The following is a 27,697-nucleotide window of genomic DNA, read 5'->3' on the forward strand; positions in this document are numbered from 1 at the left end:
CTGGTGTGTACAGATTGATTCACCAAAGAATATCATGTGAGATCTTAAATTAAAGTCAGGTTTTGCTGGTCATTAATCTCATTGTGAAATATATTCACAGTTACTACATGAAGCGTTATATATGTATGTTGAAAGTATGTTTCTAAAGTGTATGTTAAGGCAGAAGTGACACACAGGTTGCTGCCAGACAATTTATTCACCAGTCTCTTTCAGGTCACATGTAAATTAAGCATTGTAAGCCCCATAGAGGAAGCCCCATTTACATATTAATTCAATGGGGGAGTGTGAAATCAACAGGAGTCCACTCACCAGAAAATAAGCCAGGAGAGGGTCTTCCTTACTCTGACGACAAAAAATGAACGTTGGGGGTTATACAGAGAAGGCAAAAGGATGCCATTTTTCTCCTGCATCTAGGAAGTAAACGGACAGTTCATTTGCATTCATGAAAATGGGATCTCAATCATACATGGTTTAAAATGCTGCAGAAGATGTTTGAGGTGAAATAAACTTATTTAGACTGGAGGATAGCCTGCTAAGTTTAGTCTTGAAAAAGTATGTTATATTTTTGTTTTATATGTAACCTGTTGTTTCCATTAGCCCTACTCACTCTCTCTTGAATCTTGAACCTTTGATAATAAAGTGAATATTGTTTTCACTATAAGTATATCTCAGTGCTGTGGTATTATACAAGGAGTTGTTCCTGAGTTAAATTGTTCAAGATGGTGTGTACACTTTTCCCTTGGAGGCAGCAGACCTGGTATTACTGTGAGTGTTCAGTGGAGATGGGTTTGGGAACTACAGGGGAATGTTTCAGAGTTGTTCGGGGACAGGACTGCACCTATTGTTAATCTTCAAGGCAAAGAAACATCTGGCAGAGCCCAGAGGAGAGTGTTCGGGTGGCTAACAGACTGGAGGTGTCAGCCAGTTAAGCACCAGCAAGTCTCATTCTCCCAGTGGAGGCAAGAGCGTAACAAGGTGACTCACAGTCCTGAGTCACACACTGAGAATCGTCACATGCGCGTCTAGGTTCATTACATTTAGGGAAGCTGCTGCTTCCCAGGCTGAAATGTTAGGAATATTCACATGGTTCAGAGAGCAGTGATTTCAACACAGGAAATTAATGCCAGGAAAACTCGCAAAGAACAAAAAGGCCTCAGTTCACCCAAAAGTTCTTAGATGCGAGGTTTTTAACCCCATTTTAGACACCACATTAACACAATTGGAAGATAAGCTGCGGAGTCAAAAGAAAGGTTCTTTTTGACAGGTAAGAAGCTGAAAAGTCCTACAAGTGAAGACCTAAACAGGCACGCTTGAAACTTCACAAGCAGCTGCCTGGAGGATTTAAACTTAGAGAGTTTAAATGCAATTGAGCTATTCACTAGTTTTTGCAAGCGAATCTTTAAGGATGACTTGGAAACGGAGGAGCTCAATAATCCCCTTAGCTACATTCGCAAGATGTGATTTTCTGTAACACAGAAACCAGCACTGTGTATTTTTTGGGGCTTATCTGCTCCTGAGCACTTTTAGCCTGGTTACACAGTCAAGCCTGATAGCCAGGCATTATTCTTCATTCTGTCTCTCCTCTGAGTCACATTTTCTCCAATTCACCTAATCTCATTTTGATTTTTCTCACCTGTAGAAGAAACAGACTTTAGATCAGCCCTGAACACACCTTTGTTCAGAGTTAACGTTTCTGTTATTGTGCTGCTGCCACAATGCCTATGGTGACCCTGGGGTTGGTATCTGTTTATTAATGGGAGACAGAGGTGGATAAGGGGTATGTGGGGCCCTGGACCAGAGCAAGTGGGGGCCTCACCCCATTCCTTCCACCTGCAGTCCCCTCCACACCCCTGCCCAGTGCTTCTGCCGGGGAGCAGGGTCAGGGCACACGGGCTTCCCTTGCTTCCCTGCAAGAGTGCTGGGCAGAGGGGGTTGGGGCAAGGGGGTGCCCATTTTTCCAGGGGCCCCTCCAATTGTCCGGGGCCCCGGGTACAGGCCTTGTTGGCCCAAAGGCTAATCCGCCACTGATGGGAGACATTTCAGGCTAGGTCCACAAAGGGGACTAGACTCATCAAAGCAAGTCCTAATGTTTAGATGCTCTGCTGCTTGGTGGAATCCATACCCCCAACTTAGGTGCCAAGGGGCCCTATAGAATGTATGGGAAGAGTTGGGCACTGAAGAAGGGGATCCACAAAAGCCCTCAAGCTGAATGGGGAGCCATCTAAACTAGCCAATCGGAAATGCCAAGGAACAGGATGGGTTCTAAGCCCTGCCCTTTAAAGAGATTGAAGGTCCTAAATCCAAACTGAAGGGTGAGGGGGCTGCTTCTGGTTGGGATTAATAGCAGAAAAATCCTCTCCGGGAGCTAGGCACATTAAACTCGCTCTTGCAAAAATTGAGGAGGGGAAAGTGAGGGTGCCACCTCCCTTAAACCTTTAGCCCCCGTGGCTAGAACACTCACCCAGGATGTGGGAGACAGGTTCAAATGCCTCTTCTACCTGATGTGGAGCAGGGCTCTGATGTGACCCCATCTTGAAGGTGAGTGCCCTTGCCACTGGGCTATGGGGTATTGTGACTGAGTCTTTTTTAGTCTCTCCTGTTGAAGATGTTCCATGTATGAAATATTAAAGCATTCATTGGGCCAAGAGCATGTGAGGATGACTCTATAGTATGGTAACTAGGGTACTTACCTCTGATGTGGGATACCCAAGTGCAAGTCCCTGCTTCTGTGCACATTTTGTACAACATGCAAGAGCTTCAACCAGAAGGATGGATTCAGAGAGACCCACCTTCATATACCAGAGATCTACTAGCTAAGTACTTGTGCTAAATGCCAATTTTGTGTCTGTGATATCATTACTATCTACTGTGTTAAGCTTATTGCCAATATATTTAATGGATGTAAAAGAAACAGCAAATTTTAGTGATCACTTTATTATAATTTAAGAGTACAGTCTTTGTGGATGTCCACTAGATGTCACTAATGGAATCTCTGAAGAGTCTATTTACATCTGAAGTGGCTGATTACCAGTGAAGTGAGTGAATACAATTAATCAGATACTTCAGCTGCCAGGTGCCTTGACCACACAGAGCACATGAAGGAGAAAGAGAGGGCAGGAAGAGGAGGCACGGAGCTGGCAATCCTACCTGTTCAGCATGCTGGGATCTGCACCCTGGGATTCTTTTTACTCTTGTGGTCTTTGTTGAATGAGTTCTGTTCATTATTGCCTGGTTTTCTCTGGCACAAGGAAAACTATTGAGCCAAGAGCAAGTAAAAATCTTATGGGGAAGTGACACTATTCCTGAACAGTGCAAGGCTGCTGAAGATTTTTATCTAGATTTCAAAAGCCTGCAAATACTTATGTCTTCATCTGTACTCCAGATCCTTGTGTAATTCAAAAACAGAAAGACACATTGATGTTCGGTTTTTTAAAGTGATAACATGACAGATAATTTCCTGAAGGAATCTTGATGGCTAGGGTCAGTGCAGACTAAAAGCAGATATTACATACATTCATGCATACAGTACATGCTACACATAGTATAAAAGAAAGTTTCAGCCCCAATCATGGGCTCTCAGATATTTAGGCGTGTTAATTTTTTGAACTGGTTGCTGTTGCTATTGTCTCTGGAGTGTCCTTTTGCTGCTACTTATTTTGAGTTATCCACCTTGAGCAGTAATTCAACAACTCAGTACAAGCCTGACCATCATGATGCTGAGGGCTCTGTTCAGGATGAGAGACTGAATGTTTTTACAGTGGATTATAACTACGTGCAAATTCCCTGTGAAGTTACACTTTGGATACTTCTTGCATCTCTTGCAAAAATAGGTAAGTAGAAATGGCAAGGTAAGGTTTTTCTTTTTTGGAAAAAAAATCTTTTGTAGGTAAGAAGTTAAAGCAAACAGTAAAACATGTTTATGGCGAAAGTATTTTACAAATGGATTAGAGAGTTTTTAAATGATTGAGCCTGCTTTTTGTATGTACCCTTCTGGAAAAACTAGATGGCTTAGTTATCATAAAGCCAACTGTGTAGGCATCAGAGAAACATGTAAGACCTGTGAAACTGTCCTAAAATCGCTTTTCCATTAATAACAATGTCACACTTTAAAGTTTGCTAACCCAGGACCTTTCTAGGCTACAAGAAAGTACTGTCTGTCTCAGGGGGAAGCTAGCAGTCTCCCCTCTTCAGCTGTTTCTAACCTTTAAATGTCACAAGATAGCCATCATAGATTCAGCATGCAGGATTGAGTATTGCATATACTGACCTTCAGGCCTGTTTAATTTCACTCAAGCTCGGGGGAACTAAAGGAAACATTTCCTTGGAGATATTTTGAAATTGAAATTGCTCAGATGGAATTTTACAGGTTGTCCTGGAGGAGATGGACAAATGGGCAGAATGTAGGTTAGCGGTCAGGGTACAAGATACATGTAATTTATCACATGAATATAAACACACATTCATACTGTATTATTCAAACACACACACACATATTCTACAAGTGTATACATGTATATGTAAAATGAGAGTGACAGAGAGCATATTATTTGTCGTTTTGGAGCCATATTTATAACAAATATTAGTCATCATGTATCCTATATGTAATATTTTATTATTATTAAATTAGTATTTATATAGTAGTTCCTCAAGTCCACAATCATGTTGGGAACAATTGTGCTAGGTGCTGCACAATCATCTAGTCCTGCCCCAAAAGTTCACATATAATTTCTGAAAATTCCTATAGAATAGTTCATAGGTGTAAAACCATCATCAAAATCAGTATCAATTTGCATCCTTGTTTGTTCATAGATTCATAGATTCCAAGGCCAAAAGCACTGTGATCATCTATTCTTCCTTCCTGTATAACACAGGCCATAGAACTTCCCCAAGATAATTCCTAGAGCAGAGCTTTTAGAAAAACCTCCAATCTTGATTTAAAAAGTGTCAATGATGGAGAATCTATCACCAACCATGGTAAATTGTTCTAATGGCTAATTACTGTCACATAAAAATGTATGCCTTATTTCAGTCTAAATTTGTCTAGCTTCAACTTTCAGACATTGGTTCAGCTTGTACATTTCTATGCTGGATTGAAGAACCCATTATTAAATATTTGTTCCCCATGTTGGTACTTATAGACTGGAATCAAGTCATCCCTTAACCTTTTCTTTGTTAAATGAACTAGATTGAGCTCCTTGAGTCTACCACTATAAGGAATGTTTTCTAATCCTTTAATCATTCTAATGGCTCTTAGTCTGTCCAATTTATCAACATCCTTCTTGAATCGTAGCCACCAGAACTGGGTACAATATTCCAGCAGCGGTCACATTTGGGCCAAATACAGAGGTAAAATAATCTCTCTGCTCCTACTCAGTGGTGCAAGTAGAAATCATTTCTTGCCAGTACTGCACTCATGGGAGGGACACAAGGGAGGGCACATGACCTCCCCACATAACCCTCTATGTGACTCCACCCCACCCCCCAGCCTAGGGCCCCCACGCTCTCCCTGTCCCCTCCAACACCTCCCTTACCTGTCTAAAATGATGCTTTGGGCCCTTGGTGCCACCTGTATTTCCAGGTCTCATTGAGGATCCAGCAGCACCCCAAATTGAAAACTTCTTAAATGAAGAGATAGGAAGAACAATCACCCCACTTTCCCTTAACACACTGTCAGTAACCCCCTTATGTCCAAACTAAGCTTCTGCCAGCTTGCTTTTATCTCAGGCCTGGTCTACACTAGGGGGTGGAATCGATCTAAGATACGCAACTTCAGCTACAAGAATAGCGTAGCTGAAGTCAACGTATCTTAGATCAACTTAGATTGACTTACTTTGCATCCTCATGGTGCGGGATTGACGGTCGCTGCTCCCCCATCGACTCCGCTTCCGCCTCTCACCCTGGTGGAGTTCCGGAGTCGACAGGGAAGTGCATTTGGGGATTGATTTATCACGTCTAGACGAGACAGCAGGTAGTGTAGACATACCCTAAGTATTGCTCTCTGCCAGGCAGTAAGAAAGCAAAGATGCTGCGCCATGTGGGTTTGATGGAAAAGAGGCATAGAACTGTGTGTGCCATGTACATCTTGATAGAACTACAGCCCAAATTGTTTTATTATTTTCCTCAGCGTGATATGCAGAAAGGGCAATCAAAATCATCCTGGCAGAATATGCATGAGAACTGTATCTAGACAGATAAGCAATTAATCAAAATCACATTCTCTGATCTCTTGGGGCCAAATCCTGTTCCCACTGAAATCAAAGGAGTTTTGCTATTGAGTTCAACGGGAACAGGCTTTGACATTTGGAGAGGAAAGAACAAAACCACTCAAGCAACGGCTATGTTGCTTATACCACAGGCACCAAAGGCTGCTGACTTGTAGAAAGTCAGCAGACATCTGATCTTTATCCATTGCAAGGGAGAAATCAGCACTCAATGAGGCTAGAACAGTGTGTGTGCCATAACCAACTCATAATCCATCTGCAAAGGATCAAGGAATATGAAGGCTCTAGATTACCTTAAAGTCCTCAGGCCCTTGGTTAGAATGCTCCCATTAGTATATGTTCATAGTCCAGAGGCTGGAGCAGGAAAAAGGCCAGAGCAGGAAAGAGGGACAATGGATATGTTTCCAGGCCAAGGCCTTTTAGCTTCTGCCAAGTACCAACTAAAGGGAAATCTGTTCTTACTGTGAAAGATGATGTTTGGAATCACATGGGCAAGTTACATGTCCATCACCTCCCCCTCCCCCATAGTCTAGTTAGAACATTCACAAAAAGTCCATTAAGTGTAGACAGGCATTTTCCAGGGTCCATTGTGAGCTAAGTGTTCCTTAATGGACCATTCAACTTGTCTTGTCCCTTCATATGCTGGCTAAATAGCTTGTGGGTGTTACCACAGGAGCAAACATGTAGGAAACATAGCTAATATTCGTAACTTCAGATACCAAGATGAATATACATGCATAAAAATGGCATAATCATAAGTACTAGCTATTTCACCTACATGACTATTCCTAAAAGAGATTCTGAAAAATAACACCATGTACCTGAGATCCTATTTGCCAGCACCAGGCCCCACTGGATTTTGTTATCAGTTATGTAACAACAGAGATGGCGCCAGTGACATGACTCCATTTAACCTAAAAGGGCAAGGTTAATTTTTAGCTGTTCAGGTATGACTGCACCTTTAGTCAGTGATGGCATACTGGCTAGCACACATGCAGGTTAATGGGCTTCAGTGTTCTTCTGCAGTTAACTTTTTAATGTTCATTAACCTGGTATGTGCTGAGGTGGTTTAAAGCGTAACACAGGTTTTTAGGTTTGCAAATCTGGGAACCTCTGCCTTTTTGAAATTTTATTATTATTATTATTTTGCTGGTCATAATGTGGGAGGGTATCCTTTCCACTCTCTGCTTATTGGTTATGTTTGTGTCTTGTAGCACTCTTCTGAACACCAGTTGGAAGAATTTTTTTTTCAGTAAGTGTGGACTGATTCTATTCTCTTAAAAGACATGTAATTTTTTCAGGTTCACACTGATTAACACAGAAAACAATTGGGGCTGTTAAACTTCCTTCAAATTCCATAGAAAATTAAGCTCAGCTATCTTTTCCAGTATAGTGATGAAGTGGGTGTTTGTATATACAAACATCAACATGCTTAACTACTCACTTTTTCCCAAAATATGTAGTTTTTCAGTCTGTTTATATGAAATATGGGAGTTGGGGGAGGAGCCATTTCAGCATATGTATGACTTATAATAAGACAAATTTTAAGTAGAACTGTACTCTAAACTGCATTATGATATTGTACCCAAACATTGCAATTCAATGGGAGATTCAACATCATTTATAGGAACAAAACAGACTCTTGAAACTCTTACCACAAAAGCAATCCATAGTCTTGCAAATAGTCCCATTGTCATCAGTGGGATTGATCAAATGATTAAGGGTTTAGAGGATTAGATTCCAAATTTGTAAATTATTCTGGATGAAACTGACAATGCCTGAGTTGTCAGATCAGAAGGAGCTTCATTCGAATAAAGGTGGGCAGATGTGTGATAAGTCTCAGCTCTGTTGCTAAGATGAGGAACATATTTTCAGCAAAGTTCTTGGCAGATTCCTGAGGTAGCTGGTTTAAGGCCATCAGTGTCCAGCATTAAAATCTTCACTTATAGTTCTCTCACCCGTAAAGCTGGAAATGAGGCATTTGTTTTCTTTATTTTACTGCTCCAGTTCCAGTTAACAAAATGCATGTTAGACTAGTTTGGCTGCAAAGAAGAATTCTGTGTACACCGGGGACAACACCTGATTCCTGTAAGACTGCAGAACTGGGCTGACATCAGAATCCAAACATCCTCTGGTCAGTGCAGGCAGAGGCATTCCTCTAATGATTTGGACTTGATGTGATGCAGTATGAATGTCATGGATAATTCAGACAAATGGGGAGAAACAGAATAGAAAACACTGTTTAAACACCTTCTGTGTCCCCCTCTCCTCTTGAGGACTCCTGACCAATTTAACAGCAGAATACATCTGCTAATAAACTTAAACAAAGCCTTTGTTTAAGTTTGTTAGCATACGCATTATGCTGTTAAAGCCATATAAAGAATGAATGCCCTCCCTACCCATATTTTGCTTCTTTAAGAAGCAGAGCGCAGCACCACCCGCATCTCTGGAGGGGGGAGCTAGCTCCAAGTCTTTCCGGTACCCCATACCTGCTAAAAAATCTGTTGCCGGTACTGCATACTGGAGAGTACCGTCATATTTGCACTACTACTCCTACTTAAGATTCCCCTGTTTATCCATCCCAGGATCACATTAGCCATTTTGGCCACAGCATTGCACTGGGACCTCATGTTCAGCTGATTATCTTGTCATCTTAGCAGTGAGTGAGGTCAATGACTGCTAGATATGGAGACCAATTTCTCTGTTCCACATATGTAGAAATTACTGTACTAGACACATATCCCAACTAATCCAATCTTCTGTCTCTGTCAGCAAACAGAACAGGATATTTCAGAGGAAGGGGCAAGAAATCCCAGACTGTACAATATGGAATTACCTGCTTATAGTTCATTGGTTGCTATCTGACTTCTATGGTTGTAAATTGTCCACATCAGAAATGGAAAATAGTGAAACCATGGTCATAAAAATTGCTATTTTTGTAAAAAAACAAAACAAAACAAACAAAAAAACCCAAGAAATTTTTAATGGGTACAGGGTACCAGAAAGACTTGGGGCTAGCCCCCCACTGTTGTATGGATTTGTGTTAGTGTGACCGAGGGTAGAACTTGGCCTTCTCAGTGAAACATATTGCAAGTTGGGGAAACATCTGTCTAGAGTCAGGAAGAATTGGAAATATGGCAACATGAAAACCTTTTCAACTCAGCTCATATTCCCATGTTTTATTCAAGGTTTCCATCTCTACCACCGACTGCCAAGCCTCGTGCCGGAATGCTGCCTTCTGATAGTTATTGGGGCACTGGTTGGAGCAATCATTTTTGGCACTGATCACAAATCCCCACCAGTTATGACTACTAACATTTACTTCCTGTATCTCCTCCCACCCATTGTCCTTGAGGAGGGGTACTTTATGCCTACTCGCCCCTTTTTTGAAAATTTTGTGTCCATCCTGTGGTGGTCTGTACTGGGATCCCTTCTCAATGCCTTTGGCATCGGACTGTCTCTCTATGGGATCTGCCAGATCGAAGCCTTTGGTCTCACTGATGTTAACCTGCTGCAGAACTTGCTCTTTGGCAGCCTGATTTCAGCTGTGGATCCCGTGGCAGCACTAGCTGTTTTTGAAGAGGCCTCTGTTAATGAGCAGCTTTACATGATGATATTTGGAGAGTCTTTGCTAAATGATGGAATTACTGTGGTGAGTTTGCTTTTGCTGTTCATTTTTTCCTCACATCGCAGAGGCAGAGTTTCTGTTGGTTCTAGAGGAGAAACAGAAGGAACTCCACTGGAAATGCATATATTTTGGGGTGACCAGATGTCTCAATTTTATAGGGACGGTCCTGATATTTGGGGATTTTTCCTATACAGGTGCCTATTACCCCCCACCTCCTGTTCTGATTTTTCACACTTGCTATCTGGTCACTCTAATTTATTTGTGATTGATTGATTGATGATGATGATAATAATGTGTATATTTCACTGGTGGCTAGAGGCTCTAATCAGGGATCAGACCCCCATAGAGCTAGGCATTGTACTCACATAACACATCTGGATGGTAAACACTGGAGTAATTCATTAAAAAAAATCCACTGCTTATAGCACTGCTGGAAGTGAGAGGAGAATCATGTCTTGTATTTATTATCTAGTAAACTCTGATCCTGCTCCCACTGATGCGAATGGCCACACAATAATTGAATCAGTGATGCAGGGTCAGACTCTAAGTGCCGAGAATTTTCTTGGTATTGTACAAGCAAATAAAAGAAATGGTTCTGCTTCAAAGAATTCTGGCCAAGATTTCCAAAGAAGACTAGTGATTTTGGGTGTCTCAATTTTTGGGTACCCAAACTGAGACAATTTAAAAAGGGCCTGATTTTCAGAGGGCAGATGCTCATCTCTTTCTGAGAATCAATCCCTTTAAGGTCTATCAAGCTGACTCAAAAGTGGTGTTGGAATTAAAATAAACAAAACCTGAATTTTTATGACAAAAAAAGGGCCGTATTTGTGAAATTCTTTCCCTGGTTTTCAACCAGCTCTGCCAAAACATGAGGCATCCAGAATCACTAGTCACTTTTGAAATTCTGGCCTTAGGTCCTGATCTAGCAAAACACTTCTGTACCTGCTTAACTTTAAGCATGCAAGTTGTCCCACTGAAATCAATAGGACTAATTGTGCTAAAATTCAAGCATGGTCTTATTAAATGCTTTGGGTCCTTTTAGAATCTAAAACACAGGAGTCCAGAACACAGTCAAAAACAATTCACACACTGCTTGAACATCAAGTGCAACTGGAAATTTGATGTGTTGGAAGACTCTTGCAGAGTTCATTGTTGAAAGTCTTCAGAGCCCATGGTATTTTAGGAGTGATTTAAACAAGGGAGAGGAGGAAACTAATTTGTCCTCTTGAGACCTAATTGTTATGAAATGATCGCAGGCTCCTGGTTCCCCAATCAGGATGAAAAGATTTTAAAGTTAATGATGCATGTGATTAATCCTTGCTACTGAAATCTGTATGTACATTGCTTATGAGGTAGCTCACTAATTACTGGTGTCCGTTTGTTATAACAGTGGCTTTTAAAAAAGACATTACATTTTTATCAGGTTGAATGAAATTTTGTATCCTACATTTGGGAAAAGCTGTTAAGAATTCTGCTGTTTGCATTTTACACAAGAAATTGCTATATTGCCATTTCTTACGTAAAATATGTGATATTTAATGTAAAAATATATATAAAATTGACAACTTTAGTGGGAAAAAAATCCCTAAAAAACTCTGGAATTGGAATAATGGTTTGGAAAATATTCCTATTTAAGTGACTGGAGGCCAAATCATGGTCACTTTACCCATTCAAGTTGTGCCATTACCTTCACAAGAACTCTTTGCATGAGAAAGTTCAAGACTTCCATCAGCCAGTTCTTCTATTGCTTGCTATGAGCTGCGTATTAGCAACATAATTGTGTCTACAGAGAGTGGGGAGGTAAAGTCAATGAATATAAATGAGCTATATACATAATGTATCATGTAGGTAAAGATTCAATGAATAACATATTTTGATTTCAGAATAATACAAGTGTCTACTCAGATGCAACCACTGGAACACAGAAAGATCACCCTTTCAAGTTACTCCTGTGTTGCACTGTGCCAAAAAGTTTGAAAAGTTTGAAAATCATTTTTCAAAAATTATTTAGACTTAGAGTAGGTTTGAGCATTTGTGACTGGTTCAAAAATTATTCGTCAATTAACCGGTCAAATAATACAAAAATGGTCAAACATTTTAAAGCACTGATTTATTAGAACAGTAATAAAAAAGAATAAGACTTTGTGTGCTCCAGGAAGCTTATCCTTAGATAAATACTTAGGCCTAATCACAAAAAACAAGTTCCTTGCCTGAGTTATTTTAACACATAGATGTACAAAACACAATGAAAAAATGTACTAGTAAATGAAAAAATGGCACTATGATGCAACTAAACAGATAAGCTTCCACCTGCACCTGGGAATTCTTGCTGGAATATTTGACAATATTTGACCAGGGTCAAATAATAGGCAGTGAATTGATAGGTCAATTACATTATTTGACCAGTCAACTGACTGGCTTGCCAACCCTAATGTAGACACCAACAAGAACACCCTACAAAAAGCTGTAGGCTGCCTAACATGACACTTAATTAAACTTATAATCATATAGCGATGACCACACCACAACGTAAGAGCCATACTCTGGTAATAAATTAACTCAGTCAATAAATTAAAACATTTAATAACTCAAAATAGTAGACAAGCCGCTTTTTACCAATATTACTCTCCAAATACCCTCAACCTTCCTCAAAACCTCTATCAAACAAAATCCTTAAGATATTTCTCTTAATCAAAGAATATAAATATAATATCTGATTGATGTCTTAAAGGAAAACTGCAATATAATATAAAATATCTTCTACTCACTGTGACGGGATCCCATTGGTGCAACCTGGACTTTTGGGACTGCTGAGCCCTCCAAACCCACCAGCTTGGGTTGTCTCTTACACTGTGATGCTGATGTCAAGCTACAAGCCTCTGACAGACACTGCACTTACCCAGATATCCACAGGCAGGGACACACCCAACTGATTTACATGAATGATCTCCCAGCCATTCATGAGCCATCAATAGGGAATCTCCAGCCAATTCCTCCCAGCTCCCTAGCTTTGCACCCCAGAACTGTACTGTCCTGTACCGGTCAGAAGCCTGACCAAAGTAAGCTCATTGCCTAGTTTGCCCTTCTCTCAGAATGGAAGGAATATGTAGCAGCCTTGGTAGTCTGAGCTGCATCAGGAATCATAACATTCAAAAACCAGTAGAAGAACACTTCAATCTCTCTGTATAATAACAGATCTAAAAGTGGCAATTCTTCAATATTAGGAAGAATGTTGCTCTGCCTTTTCACAAATAAGACAGCACCCAAAGCCAATTTTGTTTTGTGAACATGACAAAGGAAATCATTTGTAAAATCTTATGTAAAGTTCCAGTTAATCTTGCTTTTAGTAGTTTATGTCTTTGCCTTCAGTCAAAAAGAAGCCAGGTATTTTAAAATGCAGCCTCCAAGTGTTTAGCTAGAATATAATGGTTTTGTGCAAAAGCCCAAAGCACCAGGTTTAAAAATTCCTAAAATAAGACCTGCTACCTCTCCATAAACTGCCTCTGCCTTTTCTCTGAGTGAATCAAAGCACCAGAGGCTGATTCGGGCCTTCCTGCCACTAAAAGAATTATGGTAATCCATTTATGGAACAGAAACAATGCCATGTGACTGAAGTGACTAGCAAATACTCATAGTGCATAGTTAGTGAGCAATCCATGGCTGAAATACTTTTGCATTAAGCATTTAGTAATGAATGCACACAACGAACACACTCATGGAAATTGCGATGTTGTGTGACAATGGACAATTCAGGAACAGGAAAAAGGGCTAAATGATAGAAGTTATTCCCTGAAAATAGTCTGCCCAGCTCTAAACTCAATAGTGCTCGATCAGCAGCTGAGTACCAGCTGCCCACTTTCCAAAATCTATGCTGAAGACAGGGTGTCATCAACAAGGAATGGGGAGTAGTTAGAGGACAACTGTGGTGACTCAAGTACTGTACGGTAACTATACATGTGTACTCGTGTCTAGTCTTCAGTGGTCTGCTACTGAGAAGCACAGTTCCACGCTTCGCAGTTTGGAAAAGTGGATCACCCTTATTTGTAGGAAGCTGCCATTTAGAACATTTTATTGTGTGTTTCCTGTCACCTAGTAACAATGAGCATCCCTGAGAATCTACTGTATGACAGCTCAAGGGTAAATGTTCCCAGGAAGCAATTAAAGCTAGATAATATCTGAGAAGTAATTACTGTTTTTAATGAGTTGACGCCTATGACCAGCAAATATCTCCTTTAATCTCATTAAATAGCCTTCTAAAATAAGTTAGGCAAAGAAAAAAACTAAAGGACACCAGATATGTGAAGACTTTTTGGCTTGTTTTAAACAGGACAGTGTCAGGGACTAATGCTATCAGTAGCAAAAATTGTGGCAAATTTGTGACTTTAGACTTTTCCAAACTGACTTTTAAAACCTGGAAGTGAATCTGGTATGACTGATATTTATTGATAACAGGTACAATAGGATTTATCATCAGCTAGTAGTCAAAAACTCTTACATATTTTTAATCAATACCTTCATGCTGCCCTGCTGAACACTTCAGTTGCCATTTGATAAGTGGATGAAAATGGAAAATCCCAAAGGAGATTATTCTCATGCATTTTTCAGAGTAGAAATTATTCATAACAAAAGCTTGATGATTAAGCATCTGACCTATATTTAATAAAAATCAACCCTACAGACCCAGTGTGTAATGTGCTGAGCACAATCTACTACCTAACCTCACAATATTTTTTCAGTATTTCAAGCTCCTTAACCAAAATAAATAATTTAATTAGCTATTTACACACTTTAAATAGTCAAATCACTAATAGGTTTGTAGTGCCTACCTTGAGAATGACTGCTATGTCATTAATGTACGATATGTAGGGAATTGGATGGTTCGGGGAATTGATGGCTTCAATCCAGTTCCAAGAAGATGATTGTCCTTGACACAACTGGAATCCCTGCGACAATTTCAAAGGAGAGGTCCAAGAATGAATAGGCCTGGAGTCTGAATAACCCTTTCACCAGTAGCAGTGTTGTGCTGCAGCTGCTGCTGCTTTAGTTATCTGTAATATAAAAATGATATAACAACAGTGGAATAGACTTCAGTTTCCAGCGAGCTCCAAGAGGCTAGTATAAGTGAATAAAAAAAAAGTATTTTCAAACTTTTGAAAAGTTCCTTGACAATGTCGTTTTGACATTTTTAAAAATTCACTGTACAAATTTATCAATAGCCATCACACAACAGATGGCAATTACGATATTATTAAGGCAAGGTAATACAAATTAGTTATATAAGAGTTCTATTAAATTTAATAACAACAATTGCATATTGAACCATGAGTTGAGTGTTTATCTATTGCCAGTATGAAGCTAGAGTTGCTTAGCTTCTATTCTATTCTACTAGATTTGATTTGGTTTGATTCTTAAGTTCTTACATTTTCATCCATCACAGTGCTTCTGAACACCTTCTTTGCTACATATTTTATGGTGTCTGATGTATCATGTACTTTCTGAAAACATCATACATTCCATATATCACACACATGCGGTGTCCCAGCCTAACTGTCTTACTGTTTTTACATGATGAATATGACACATTGACTGGCATTTTGTATCATTTCTTCACTAGATTTAGGATCCCAGCCAGGTAGATAATTATGGGGCCTCTTAAGGAGATGTTCAGATTTAAACTACAATTTTGCTAAGCAATATGATTAGAATACAGTGTGTGGCACATACCACTAAAAATATTGAGAAAAATCTAGTTTTGAAAGATTTCTAATTTGCTATTATTTTTCATACAGGTGTTATATAACATATTCATCGCCTTTACCCAGATGCACCGATACGAAGAGATTGAACCTGTTGATGTTCTTGCTGGATTTGCTCGTTTCTTTGTAGTAGGACTAGGTGGAGTGCTATTTGGCATCGTGTTTGGATTTGTTTCGGCATTCATGACTCGATTTACACAGAACATTTCTGCCATCGAACCACTGCTTGTCTTCATGTTCAGCTATTTGTCATATTTGTCTGCTGAAACCCTCTACATCTCAGGCATTCTGGCGTGAGTATCAAATAAGAATTTTCAAATGCCTCCCGGGCGGAATTCCATTCTTGACAAGGTGTTTTGCTTGGGATTAGTATAATGATTTCTGCTGCCCCTGTCCCATTTTTTTCAGTTGTGATTCTTTATGGGCCTAAAAGTGCAACCTGGTCTACTGATATAGCTGTTTAAACACAGCATGATCTGATACCAGACCAACTTATGCTCTAATATTTATTTCTATGTGGCATCCCAATAATGTTATGAGAGTGATGTAGTTATATACAACATTGTTAATATCAAAAGAATAATAGACTAGATCTTGCTCTCAGCTACAGCAATGTATATCAATTGAACTCCACGGATTTAAGTGGAATTACACCTAAATTAATTTTGTGTAACTTGGAACTAAATCTGGCCCAAATATAAATCTCAGAAGCATTAAACAAACACATGCACATTAAAAAACCAAGACAGGGTGATAAATGTGGAAGTGTTAAATCATGCTGGTATGTCGTTCATGGGAATGCTGATCAGTAAGAAAAGACTTGGACATGTCAAGTGAATGCCAGATTACAGGATCCCAAAGAGCGAAGGGTCACAAAGGGTCTAGAAAGAGAGGTAGACCACTATGCAGATTTGGGGATGTTTGTAAAGATGAATTAGTATCCTTTGAATCTCTTTGAATGACTGGGAAAGGAGTGCAGAATGCTGCTCTCGTTGACAGGATCAGCTTGTTGATGGAGCGAGGCATTGCAAGAAGGACTGGATCAATCTTTGTGATAACTGGCGTCAGAGAAGGACGGAATCTGCTGCTTGGATTCAGAGCATTGCTAATACATTGGTGTGCCTTACCTGTGGATGAGACTGTGACTTGCTCACTGGACTCAGCAGCCCTCAGAGAACTCATTGGTGCATACACCATGCTCTGTAAAGAGCAATGGTGCTATTGATTAAAGGCCAGACACTTCACTACAGTAACCTTGAAATAGTTCTATGGCTGGTCCCAAATGTGTTATGAATGTACAGGTGTGAGATGAAGAGGGAAGTTCAGAAAGGACTATAATTTACAGTAAACACAAAGGAAGAGAGAGAGAGGACATTGATGGGAGGATGACAAGGGGGACAGGGATAGGAAAGAAGAGTGAAAGGATGGAGGGAGGAAAGGAGAGGCGCATGGAGGGCAGAGACAGTGTGGCACAGCAAAGGGAATGTGAGGCGAGGATGTGGGAAGGAGTTGAAGCCAAATAATGGAGAGGAAAGAATACCAAAGTAAAAACTGAAGAAGTGAAGTCTGGTGACATCCTCAGTTCTATAGATAATTCTGCTGGTTGCTGCTGAGTCCAGTCTCTGACTCCTGGTCTGGCAACACCAGGTTTTTTTTTCCTGCCCTGAGCTCACATGACTGAGCTGGGGATGAGACTTCACTGAGCCTGGTGCCCCAGAATGAGTGAAGGCTACCTCCAGGAGGGATTCTCACATAATGGGGACAAATGTTTGAACGTGGGCACCTACAATACATTGCACATGCATAAAAAAGTGTACTGCCATTATGAGTGCAAAAATGTTACATTAGCTCTCACTGCATGTCTCAGACCCTGATTTGTTCACAAACACCAGTTTACAGTCTCTGTGCAAAGATGGGGTTGTATGCACACTTACCTTGCAGGATCATCTGAGGTACCTGTGTTTGAAAATTTAACCCAATTGTTTAATTAGATACATATATAAAGCACCTAGCCTCATACTCTAAGTGCATTTATAATGCAATATTTAGATGATTCTTAATCCAATCTAATTATCAGAGTATATATGATTCTAATCCTATTCTCCACTGTTTTATACCTTGTGTAGCTATTTACACCCATTGCAAAGTGACCCAGATCCTGGTTCATATTTTGCCCACTAATATATGGTATATAGGTAATTGACAAACTTCTCATTTACTTCAAGATCAGGTCCTATCAGAGCTGAATACAAATTTATTAATCAGTTATAGATTTGATCAATCTTTCTGTACCTTACAAACCACCCCTGTGAATATTCATTATTTTAAAATATATAGAACTTTATTTCACATGCTTCTTATTGTCATTAGTTTATTGAAATTATTAGTAATAGAATAATATTAATATAATCAGGGTTTAGTCTTCTTACTAGCCTATTAAATATATTATTGCTTATTTTAGTGATGGGAACTTACTGTTGCACTATTGAATTATTGATGAATTCATTCATTTTCCACTGGGGTTATGAAAATTTATTATGCATATATCTTGAAAAGACAACGGTATTAAACATCAATGTCTATTGATCTTGTCTTAGAATGTCCTTGGACCTGCCGAATATGTCTGTTCCTCCAGAACACCCTGTAGCTTTGTCTAGGTGGAATGAATGGGAGACTTGAGGAGCACTCAGAATATTCTGAGCACACAAGATTAGAAAACTATTGGCTGTAGAAGGCTGCTAGGAATAAAATGTTATAGATGGAAACCAGCTAGGTGACATACTGGGCTATCTATCAGTTTAGCATTCAACCTGCCTATTTACGTACAGTTTCCTTTAAGCTGTGGAGAACATGACGGAAATGAGGAAGCCTTGGGAAAATGCCTGACTGCTGATTTAACAGAGAACACAAAATCTGCCATGCAGTAGGATATTCCTACTCATGCTAGGAAGTACAGGAGCACCTCAGAGTTATGAACACCTCGGGAATGGAGGTTGTTCGTAACTGAAATGTTTGTAACTCTGAACAAAACATTATGGTTGTTCTTTCAAAAGTTTACAACTGAACATCGACTTAATATAGCTTTGAAACTTTATTATGCAGAAGAAAAATGCTGCTTTCCCTTAATATTTTTAGTAGTTTACCTCTAACACCACACTGTACATATTTGCTTTTTTGGAGGGAAGAAGGTGTTCTTTTTTTTGTCTCTGTTTCTGCGTAATTGTGTACTTCCAGTTCCAAATGGCGTGTGTGGTTGACTGGTCAGTTCATAACTCTAGTGTTCATAACTCTGAGGTTCTACTGTACCTTACTCCATGAGAAGTCTTATTATCTTCAGTCTGAGATTAAGGTGCTATTTAGTATGAGTAATAGTATCAATGTCTTGCCCACATTGTTTACTGATATGTTTGGGCCAGATGGTGGCCTGGTTCATGCAGCCAAGCAGAGAAGTAAGGAGCTGTAAGGTGTCCCTTCGCTGCCCTGTGCAAGCTGGATCGCTATGAAGTGAAAAAGCAGCCTCTGCAGGGCTGTTGCTGCATTTCCTCCTGCGATGCTTATGGACAGCAGTGGGCAGGGAGAGGTGGAGAATCATTGGAGCTAGGTCTCCACTCCCTAATATGCTGGCTAGCTGGTGTGGTGGGGAACACTCTGTGCCAGGTGTAGGGTTTATGCAGGGTTCCTCCTTCGCCACACCAGAGTGACGGGTTACTGGGAGGCAGAGTGTGGCACTGACTGGTCTGCTCCCAGGGCAGCATGACAATGCGTTATTCCTTGCCTGATGCTGGTGGCAAAGCCATGAGTTTGCCCCTTTATTCGTATTTGTTATGCATTCAAAACAAAAATGACTTTGAACCAGACTCACTTTGAGTAAGGTTGGCAAACTCTGGCTCCTTTTCTTCTCCTCTATATGGGATACACATATAGGGCCAGATGCAATGTCCATACCATTACACAGTCCCTTACTCCTCAAGTAGTCCCATTGAAATCAATGGCTCAATTTAAGGATGAAGGTATTGCATGAGGAAAGGTCTCAGAATCTGGCCCATGTGTGGGTTCAAATAAGATGAGCAGACAGTCTGGATTTAACTAGTCTTCAAGCTAGAGTGGTTAGAGGAGCCTTTTTCTTTTAAGATGATAAACACCGATGACCGTTGCCAATACCTAATGCTTTGCATGATGTTTCTAAATGAACAGGATGACGGCATGTGCAGTGACTATGAAAAAATATGTGGAGGAGAATGTTTCCCAGAATTCCTATACAACCATAAAATACTTCATGAAGATGCTGAGCAGTGTCAGCGAGACCTTGATTTTCGTGTTCATGGGAGTGTCCACAGTTGGAAGGAACCACGAGTGGAATTGGGCCTTTGTTTCCTTCACTCTGCTCTTCTGCTTGATTTGGCGTGCGCTAAGTAAGAGGCTAACAGTGCATTTTAACATAGCCAGCCTGGGTAGATGTGGCGCTCTGCATCTTTGAAACAGGGCCACCCAGAGGATTCACGTTTCCCTGCCACCAAATTGCTGCTGAAGACCCGGAGCGGAAGATGCTCTGGGGGCCCAGGCCCCAAGAGAGGTTTCCGGGGCCTCGGAGAGAGTAAAGGACCCTGCTCCAGGGGCCCCAAAAAACTCTTGTGGGGGCCCCGGCAGGGCCCGGGCCCTGGGGCAAATTGCCCCTCTTGCCCGCCCCCTCTGGGCAGCCCTGCTTTGAAAGTAATCAGTGCAAAAGTAGGCTAGGAAATATAGTGCTGACTTGTATAACCTGTTTAATAATGAGTTTAATAGGTGTGTCTTACTGACCAGGTAACTTCACAAATACTAATACTGAACTGGTGGGGGAGGGTGGAAACAACAACCCAAAGGTCAATACCTGAAGCTGGATTTTGTGATTCAGTGCGGAGTAAACTTTTAAGTAAAATTAAACTATTTCCATCATTATGTTGATATTTAGGCTGGCCATATGTTATTACTGTGTTTATTCAGATAAGTGGACTTCATAATGGTTACATTTTAGAATGTGGTTAATTTACCAATAGAACGAGATCCTGAATGGTTCCTTATCTATTTTTGGCAATTTGAACATTTCTCTGCAATTTTAATGACAGAGAGAATATTAGCTATTTGAATTTATTCTTAAAGTAGATAAAGTTCTATATACTGTGAATCCAGATCCTGGCCCTTTGGCACAGCTCCTGTAAAGCCTTTCCCTTGGCTTGGATGGCATGGGTGAAGGAAATCTCCAGGTGATGTAAAACTGGTTTAACCAGCTTTACCCCAGCCCTGCCCAAGCTCTCCAGGGGTTAGGGTGAGCTGGTCACACGGTAAAATGGAAAAGGTGTGGCAGGACACTCATGATCCCTGGCTAGTAACCCAGCCCTGAGGCTGCTCTGACATATTATGGTAACTGAATTGGCTCCTGGTATCCCAGGACTGGGGAATTGGAGAGGTAGCATGCAGCTAACTTCGCCCCATGCCCTCTGGTCCTGAACCAGCCAGATCCTAGGATTGGGCACAGTGTTTTTATCAAGTAAATGTAAGTGTTACTACTAATTGTATACAATTCCCAAAACAACTAGTCAGTAAGCACATTGCATTCAGACACGATTATTCCTTATTTTAATTTATTTATATATCACTGAATGAAACAGGGCTCCTATGGTCATGTAATTAAAGTATGTGTCATGTAATTAAAGATTGTACCATAATGCATATGCACAAGGGGGCAAATTAAGGTTGCAGAGGCAACCTTAATTCTGGCATTTCTTAATTTCTGAGTACTTGTCTTTGCAACCTTAATGCATGATTTTAGTGTGCAGTTATCTTCATTTTTTAAATAAAGCAAACTGAAAAAACAGAAATTCCATCATATTGGCACTCACGTGGTCATCAGCTAGGTTGGAACCTTTTGATTCATCTCACAAACCTCTGCCACTTGAGCTAATGAAATAACCAATAGCAATGGTAGGTTGACGTCCTGTATGTGGCCCTGCGGTAGAGAGGTATAAGATTTTGCCAGTGGGTTTCACAGATATTTGCTGGCAGTAGAGAAATGGTGAATCTTGGGGATCTTCCAGACTCTGGAGGGGAGTGTGCGCTAGTGGGTAAAGACTCTTCTGCCCTCTGCTCTTAAGTGTGACCCCTCCTGCTCCATCCCCACTCACCTGTTCCCATCCCAATTTTGTCTCTTTGCCACTCTTGGCTCCTTCTCCCACTCCATTCTCCTCTGGCTTCTCATCGTATGTCATGTTTCCCATTGAGTTCTAGTCTCCACCTCTCAACTTGCTGACTAAGCCCCAAGATCCCCGTCCACTCCCAGTTTCTCTCCTTCCCTACATCTGATTCCAGTCTCCTTGCCCAGCCAGTCCCAGTCTCCTCCCCTGTCTGCAGCTCCTCATGCAGTCTCTGTGTTCCTCCCTCTCAGCCAGCTGAGTCCCAACCTCCCTGCCCCAGCTGCTTTCACCAAATCCCTGTCCCAGGCTCCTAGTTATAGGCTGGGATTGGTTGGGGAAGAAGACTTTCTCCCTCTTTCCTGGCTCCCAGTCAGTCTCCTTGCACTGATGTTCCCAGTTTTTCTCCCCCTCTTTAGTCTCCTTGTCTCCATCTGCTCCTCTCCCTCCTCGATTCAGCTTTTGTCCCTTCTGCATTCAAATCAGGTGGCTTTCTTCTCTGCACTGCGTGGGTGCCAGCAAGGGGCGGCACAGAGACCACAGGAGAGACAGGCTCTGTGCTCTCAGTTCCACTGCCTGGCCTCACCCTGGGAGCAGCTGGGTTTAGCCACTATAGGGAAATTCCAGCTTTGCTCCTGTAGCCCTGGTCCTGTAGCATGCTCATTATTTCTGTGGGGATAGTGCAGGCACAGCCTGGTCACACATTGGAATAGTGAGAGGATGGACTTAGTTCAATTACCCTGTGATGTTCCATGCAGTCTGCTCAATGCTAGGAGCTGTGAGAGGCTGGATGACTAGATGATCATATTGGTCCCTCCTGACCTATGAGTCTATGAGTCTATGCATGGTGAGATGGAATCCTAGGAGAGTTTAAGGGGGAAGATGAAGAAGTCTATACTGAGCATGTGCAAACTGAGATTTTACAGTCTTATAACTTGGCCACATGTGAACAATTTTTAATGGGTACAGCAAAAGGCAATCCCTAGCACAAAGGCCACCTCCCTACTAAATTTCCAGTCCCTGTTCCAAAGCATGGGGGTTTTAGAGCTTTTCAAATAAAGGTCACCCATCAGCCTGAGTCAGATACCCAGCATGGAAAACTTCAGTTTGACAAAGCTACAAGCAACTGAAAACAGGATCTCATAATGGGAAGTGCCATGCAACCTTTGTAGTGTTATGAGGGCCACCAAATAATAATCCAATAAGCTTGTTATTGGGTTGATATATAAAATGGATTTTTTCTAATTATAATGGTTCATTATTTACATCAGTCATGGTGCTCATATCAAATGCAGATACAAGGGCATTTCATTAAGAAAATAAAGCTGTTGGAAAAGGACCCAAGAGGGTAATGGAAAAAAACAAGCAAGCAACTAAATATACTGTAGGCAGAAGCTGCAGTCCACACCCAGCCACATAGAATCATAGAACATAGGGCTAGAAGGGACTGCAAGGGTCATCTCTGTCATGCAGGCTGTCACATTAGTTTTACCTTTAATTAGAAGCAAAACAAATCAGGAGAATTAAGCAGCTTCCACTATAGCTGTTTTGTTACCGAATGCCTTTAAAGGGAGTCAGTGAAGAGCACTGGACTGCTACTCAGGAGTCCTGGACTCTATTGTCAACTCTGCCCTTGGTTTGCTGGGTGATCTTTGCTATATCTTTCCACTCCTCTGTTACTCAGTTTCTCCTTCTGCAAACTAGGGTTATTGATACTGAACTACTAATGAAAAAGCACTACATAAAGACATAGGTATTATTATTATTATTATTATTATTTTATTTTATTTTATTATATGCAACTATCAAAACTGTTCAAGCACTGTTCAAACACACTGTTCCTCTACTGTGTGGGAAAATGACTGGAGTAACTTAGAAGGGAACCAAAATGCACTGGAGTGAAAGGGAAGAAGAAATGCTTGAAAGAATATTATAGGAGAAAAAGAAGGAAGAGCTGTTATCTAGGATATCTTCAGATCACCTCAGTGACAGGCCTGTCTAAAATACAAATGGTGGTGGATAATATCACTTATCTCATCTTCTGATCCTACTCAGCAAAGTTAAAATACAAAACATTTAGAAACCTACATTAGAACATTGTGTTAAAATTTCTCATAGACATCATAGTATAGTTAAAAATAGCCTCAACGAATGACCAGAAAAGAAGTTACAAGCACCCACAATTGCAAAGAAAACAGTGTTTGTGGCTTAAAGGCTAAAAATGCTGTTGCACTTTTAAGTATTTTTCTTTGTTACTTGGTTAACAATAGTTTTTCCTCCCTCCTAGGTGTGTTTGCTCTCTTTTATATCAGCAACAAGTTTCGGACTTACCCCTTCACCATTAAAGACCAGCTCATTATTGCCTACAGTGGCCTTCGAGGAGCCAGTAGTTTCTCCCTTGCATTTTTGCTTCCTATGTATCTCTTCCCTAGAAAGCACATGTTCATTACGGCTACTCTTGTAGTTATATATTTCACTGTGTTCATTCAGGTAAGCAGGTTTCATAATGGGTTCATTTCACACAACAGCGATGCCTAGAGGCTTCATAGTTAAGCTTGTACTGAGATTTGCACTTGAATCAGGATTAAATCCTTCTATTTTATACTTTAGTTGCTGGATAGAGTCTCCAGATGTAACGCAATAACCCTTTGCTGGATAATTAATTTTTTCTTATAATTTCGGTTAAATATTTAGTAACTCCACCACTGGAAATATTTAAAAACAGATTTCCTTAAAATTCCTCTGAAAATTATGTTCCAATTTTTTACTTCACCTTGTAGTCTGATATTCAAGAGTAGTTGTTCCCCTTTTGTGTCATAACTAGGGCTATGCAGGATGGAAATTCCATTTTGTGAAGGATTTTGTGATTTCAACATTTGTCTTTGTTCTGATTAGGAATGAAACTCCACAATTTAGAAATTCTTTACAAATGAAAATCCTGAAAAAATGTGTTTGGGGTGAATCATTTTATTCTGACATAGTCTTTTAAACTATTATATTACATTATATTATACAGTTTTTAAAATGAAATCAAAAGTTTTAAAAATCAAAATATTTCTTTCAAAAAATGTCAAACAGCATGCTTTCATGTAGTTGAAACTATTTTTTCCCTCTGGAATTAAATATTAGGTATGAGTGGTTAGCAAGCCAGGTAGTTTACAGAAACTAATTCTTACAGTTGGTTAGAAAATGCTGATGAAAATCTAATTTTGATTAAAAAAAAAGGAAACTTTTTTTCAGAACTTCCCCTACACCTCCTACTCCATTTTTCAACCAGCCCAACTGATAACAAATAAGCCCTATATTCTAGACACAGTGATCAAATAAAAAATAGTCACTTCTCCTTTTGCTTTTTATCTGCCTGTTTCAAACAATAATTAACTTCCTCACTCATTTTTCTAAATACAGGGAATCACAATTGGTCCACTGGTCAAGTATCTAGATGTTAAAAAGACTAACAAGAAAGAGTGCATCAATGAAGAGATTCATGTACGAGTAAGTTGTCTTTATTGATTAACTGTATCCTAGAAAGAGAATGAATGGGAGTTCCAAATTTGCCCAAGAGAGTTAGGCACCCAGTTCCCATTGAAATTCATTGGGCAAATAAGCCCCTTTGGCTCCTTTGCAAATCCCAGCCAAAATATCTTAATAAAAATATCAGATGGTGTTTGAGTCCAAAGAAGCTGTTGTAAAGTAATATATGACATCCTCTGGATATGGATGCCACGCCACCTCACTATAATTTCAAAACTACAGAATGGAACTTTTTATAAAGACACAACAATGAAACAATGTAGCAATTGGATTCCAGTCTCTGTACCTTGACACTTTGTAGCCATTAAGAAAAATCCCAGCATCATAACAATAAAAAGTCAGGTTTGAAAAATCCACTCACCAGCTCACACATAGTGTATATCCACACTGTGATCAGTGGTGTGACTGCAGCACAGATAGACATACCCAAGCAAGCTTTGATAGAGCTAGCTGGAATAATAATAACATCAAAGCTGGGGCAGCATGGGTTTAACTGCTCAACTACATACCCAGGTCTCAGGTGGGCTTGTACAGTGCCTATTGTTATTCCAGCTAGGTTAGATCAAAGCTAGCTCAGATTATGTCTACATATGTTGCAGTCACACCTCTGACTGCAGTGTAGGCACAACCATAGTGAGTAGGCATCTTTCCCAGCAAGTGCCACCAACTTCTGCAAAACCTGAGCTCTCATTAAAATGCTTCTTGTCCTTATGCTTGAGAAGAATGATATCCAAGAGTGAACTGAGTGTAAAATGGCATAGTCATTTTCCTGAATCTGCAGTTAGGCACCTTCATTGTCTCCACTGCTGCTCATGCTATGCCAAGCAACAATGGTTCAGAGATGTGGTTCATTCCACTACCATCTTTTGACCAGCTTGAGTACATACTAAAAATGGAAACATTTTAAATCAGGATACTCTGTTTTATTGATTACAAATGAATAAAACTTCAGGATTCATTTTGAAAGACTCTGAATCATTTTGGAAGATGATTTATTTTCTTCTGAAACATTTTACTTTAAGTTTACATCCCATAATATGTACAGGTAGGCTAGAGAGAAGGTCATTAAACTAGTTTAACAAAACTGTACAAAACACTTACACATGTGGTTAAATTTACCCATGAGTAGTCCCATTGAAATTAATGGGACTACTATATGTATAAAGTTAACCACATATGTAGATGTTAGTAGCAGCTAACTTTAATTTGATCTGAAATTAACCTCAGTGCTTTTACCTTTATATTGAAGTCAGATATGATTTTATCTAAAATAGTATTACTTTTAGTAATTTGGCTGTCATAACTGGAGATTTTAAAGCTGTTTCTGCTCAGGTTGAAAACACATCAAGGTGCCTGCAAATTCTGGTAATTAGTAGCAGATTTACTTGTATAGCTCAAACAATCTTAAGGAAAAATAAAAAGATAAGAGACATTGGCATATGGGGAAGTTTGTCTGGATTTTTATAAAATTTTAGATTTTCTAAGAGTTGTTTAATTTGAATCAGTGTCTAAATTCCTTAGAATCTGGTCTTCGATTACCTAAGAATTGTTTTGACACTGATTTCATGTTATGACCATTGGTTTGTTGTATTTTTTTCTCTAGATGATGGATCACTTGAAGGCTGGAATTGAAGATATATGTGGGCATTGGAGTCACTATCAACTGAGAGACAAGTGAGAATGTTTTGTTACTGTCTGGTATAATAAAATAATTTAGCTGTGACATATTTATCTACTCAAAGGTAAATACGCTTTGTGTTCTCAGAAGGTTAGATTAGAATGAAAACGTTAGGGATATGTGCCATATCCTGTTCTAAAATATAACCCGAGCTCTTGACTGATCATCATCTTTTGGAGTGCAACATTCATATATGTTTCACTGCTGTGCCTCCTCAAAAGCTAGGAGGAGATACGCGTGATAGAGGAGGAGCATGACATGCACACTCATGCCACATGCCCGTGAAAACCTGCAAACAAGGCCTAAATGTAAGCCTATCATTCTTCAAAAGTGGCCTATTAAATTGCAAGCTGCTTGAGGCATGGATCTGTCACTTTATTTGAATGTAAATCGCCATGCAAACATATGGGGCAATGTAGATAGCTCATAATAAAGTAATAAATAGTAATTTTTTCCTGGTCTCAGAATTATACTGCCTTCTGTATCTAGGAGAGAGCACAAAAGTGATGTTTGTATTAACTTAATAAAGGAATTATATGGGAGCAGCATTTACCTTCATTGGTAGATGAGACAATTTGTGATGTTGACTTGATGTTCTAAATTGCCATTTGATTTGTAACCTTTCCATTATCAGATATGAATATGGAGATACACATATGGTCATCAGTCTGCCCAATACCTCTGCAAGCTCAGATGGTTGCTGTATAGCAGTAACA

The 27,697-nt window shown here is 40.0% G+C and overlaps 1 protein-coding gene across 1 annotated transcript in view; it reads left to right on the forward strand.

Moving 5' to 3' along the window:
- The first annotated feature begins 9,510 nt into the window (after positions 1-9,510).
- The window catches only part of SLC9A4 (solute carrier family 9 member A4), a 33,756-nt gene continuing 15,569 nt past the window's right edge, over positions 9,511-27,697 (forward strand). The window contains exons 1-6 of the mRNA XM_050937416.1: positions 9,511-9,873; positions 15,639-15,898; positions 19,800-20,017; positions 24,057-24,259; positions 25,178-25,264; positions 26,907-26,977. Coding sequence (XP_050793373.1) covers positions 9,526-9,873; positions 15,639-15,898; positions 19,800-20,017; positions 24,057-24,259; positions 25,178-25,264; positions 26,907-26,977 — 1,187 coding nt within the window. The 5' untranslated portion in view covers positions 9,511-9,525. The remainder of the gene's footprint in view (positions 9,874-15,638; positions 15,899-19,799; positions 20,018-24,056; positions 24,260-25,177; positions 25,265-26,906; positions 26,978-27,697) is intronic.

The sequence above is a fragment of the Gopherus flavomarginatus genome, chromosome 1, assembly GCF_025201925.1.
Source record: "Gopherus flavomarginatus isolate rGopFla2 chromosome 1, rGopFla2.mat.asm, whole genome shotgun sequence".
NCBI classification, from domain to species: Eukaryota; Metazoa; Chordata; order Testudines; family Testudinidae; genus Gopherus; species Gopherus flavomarginatus.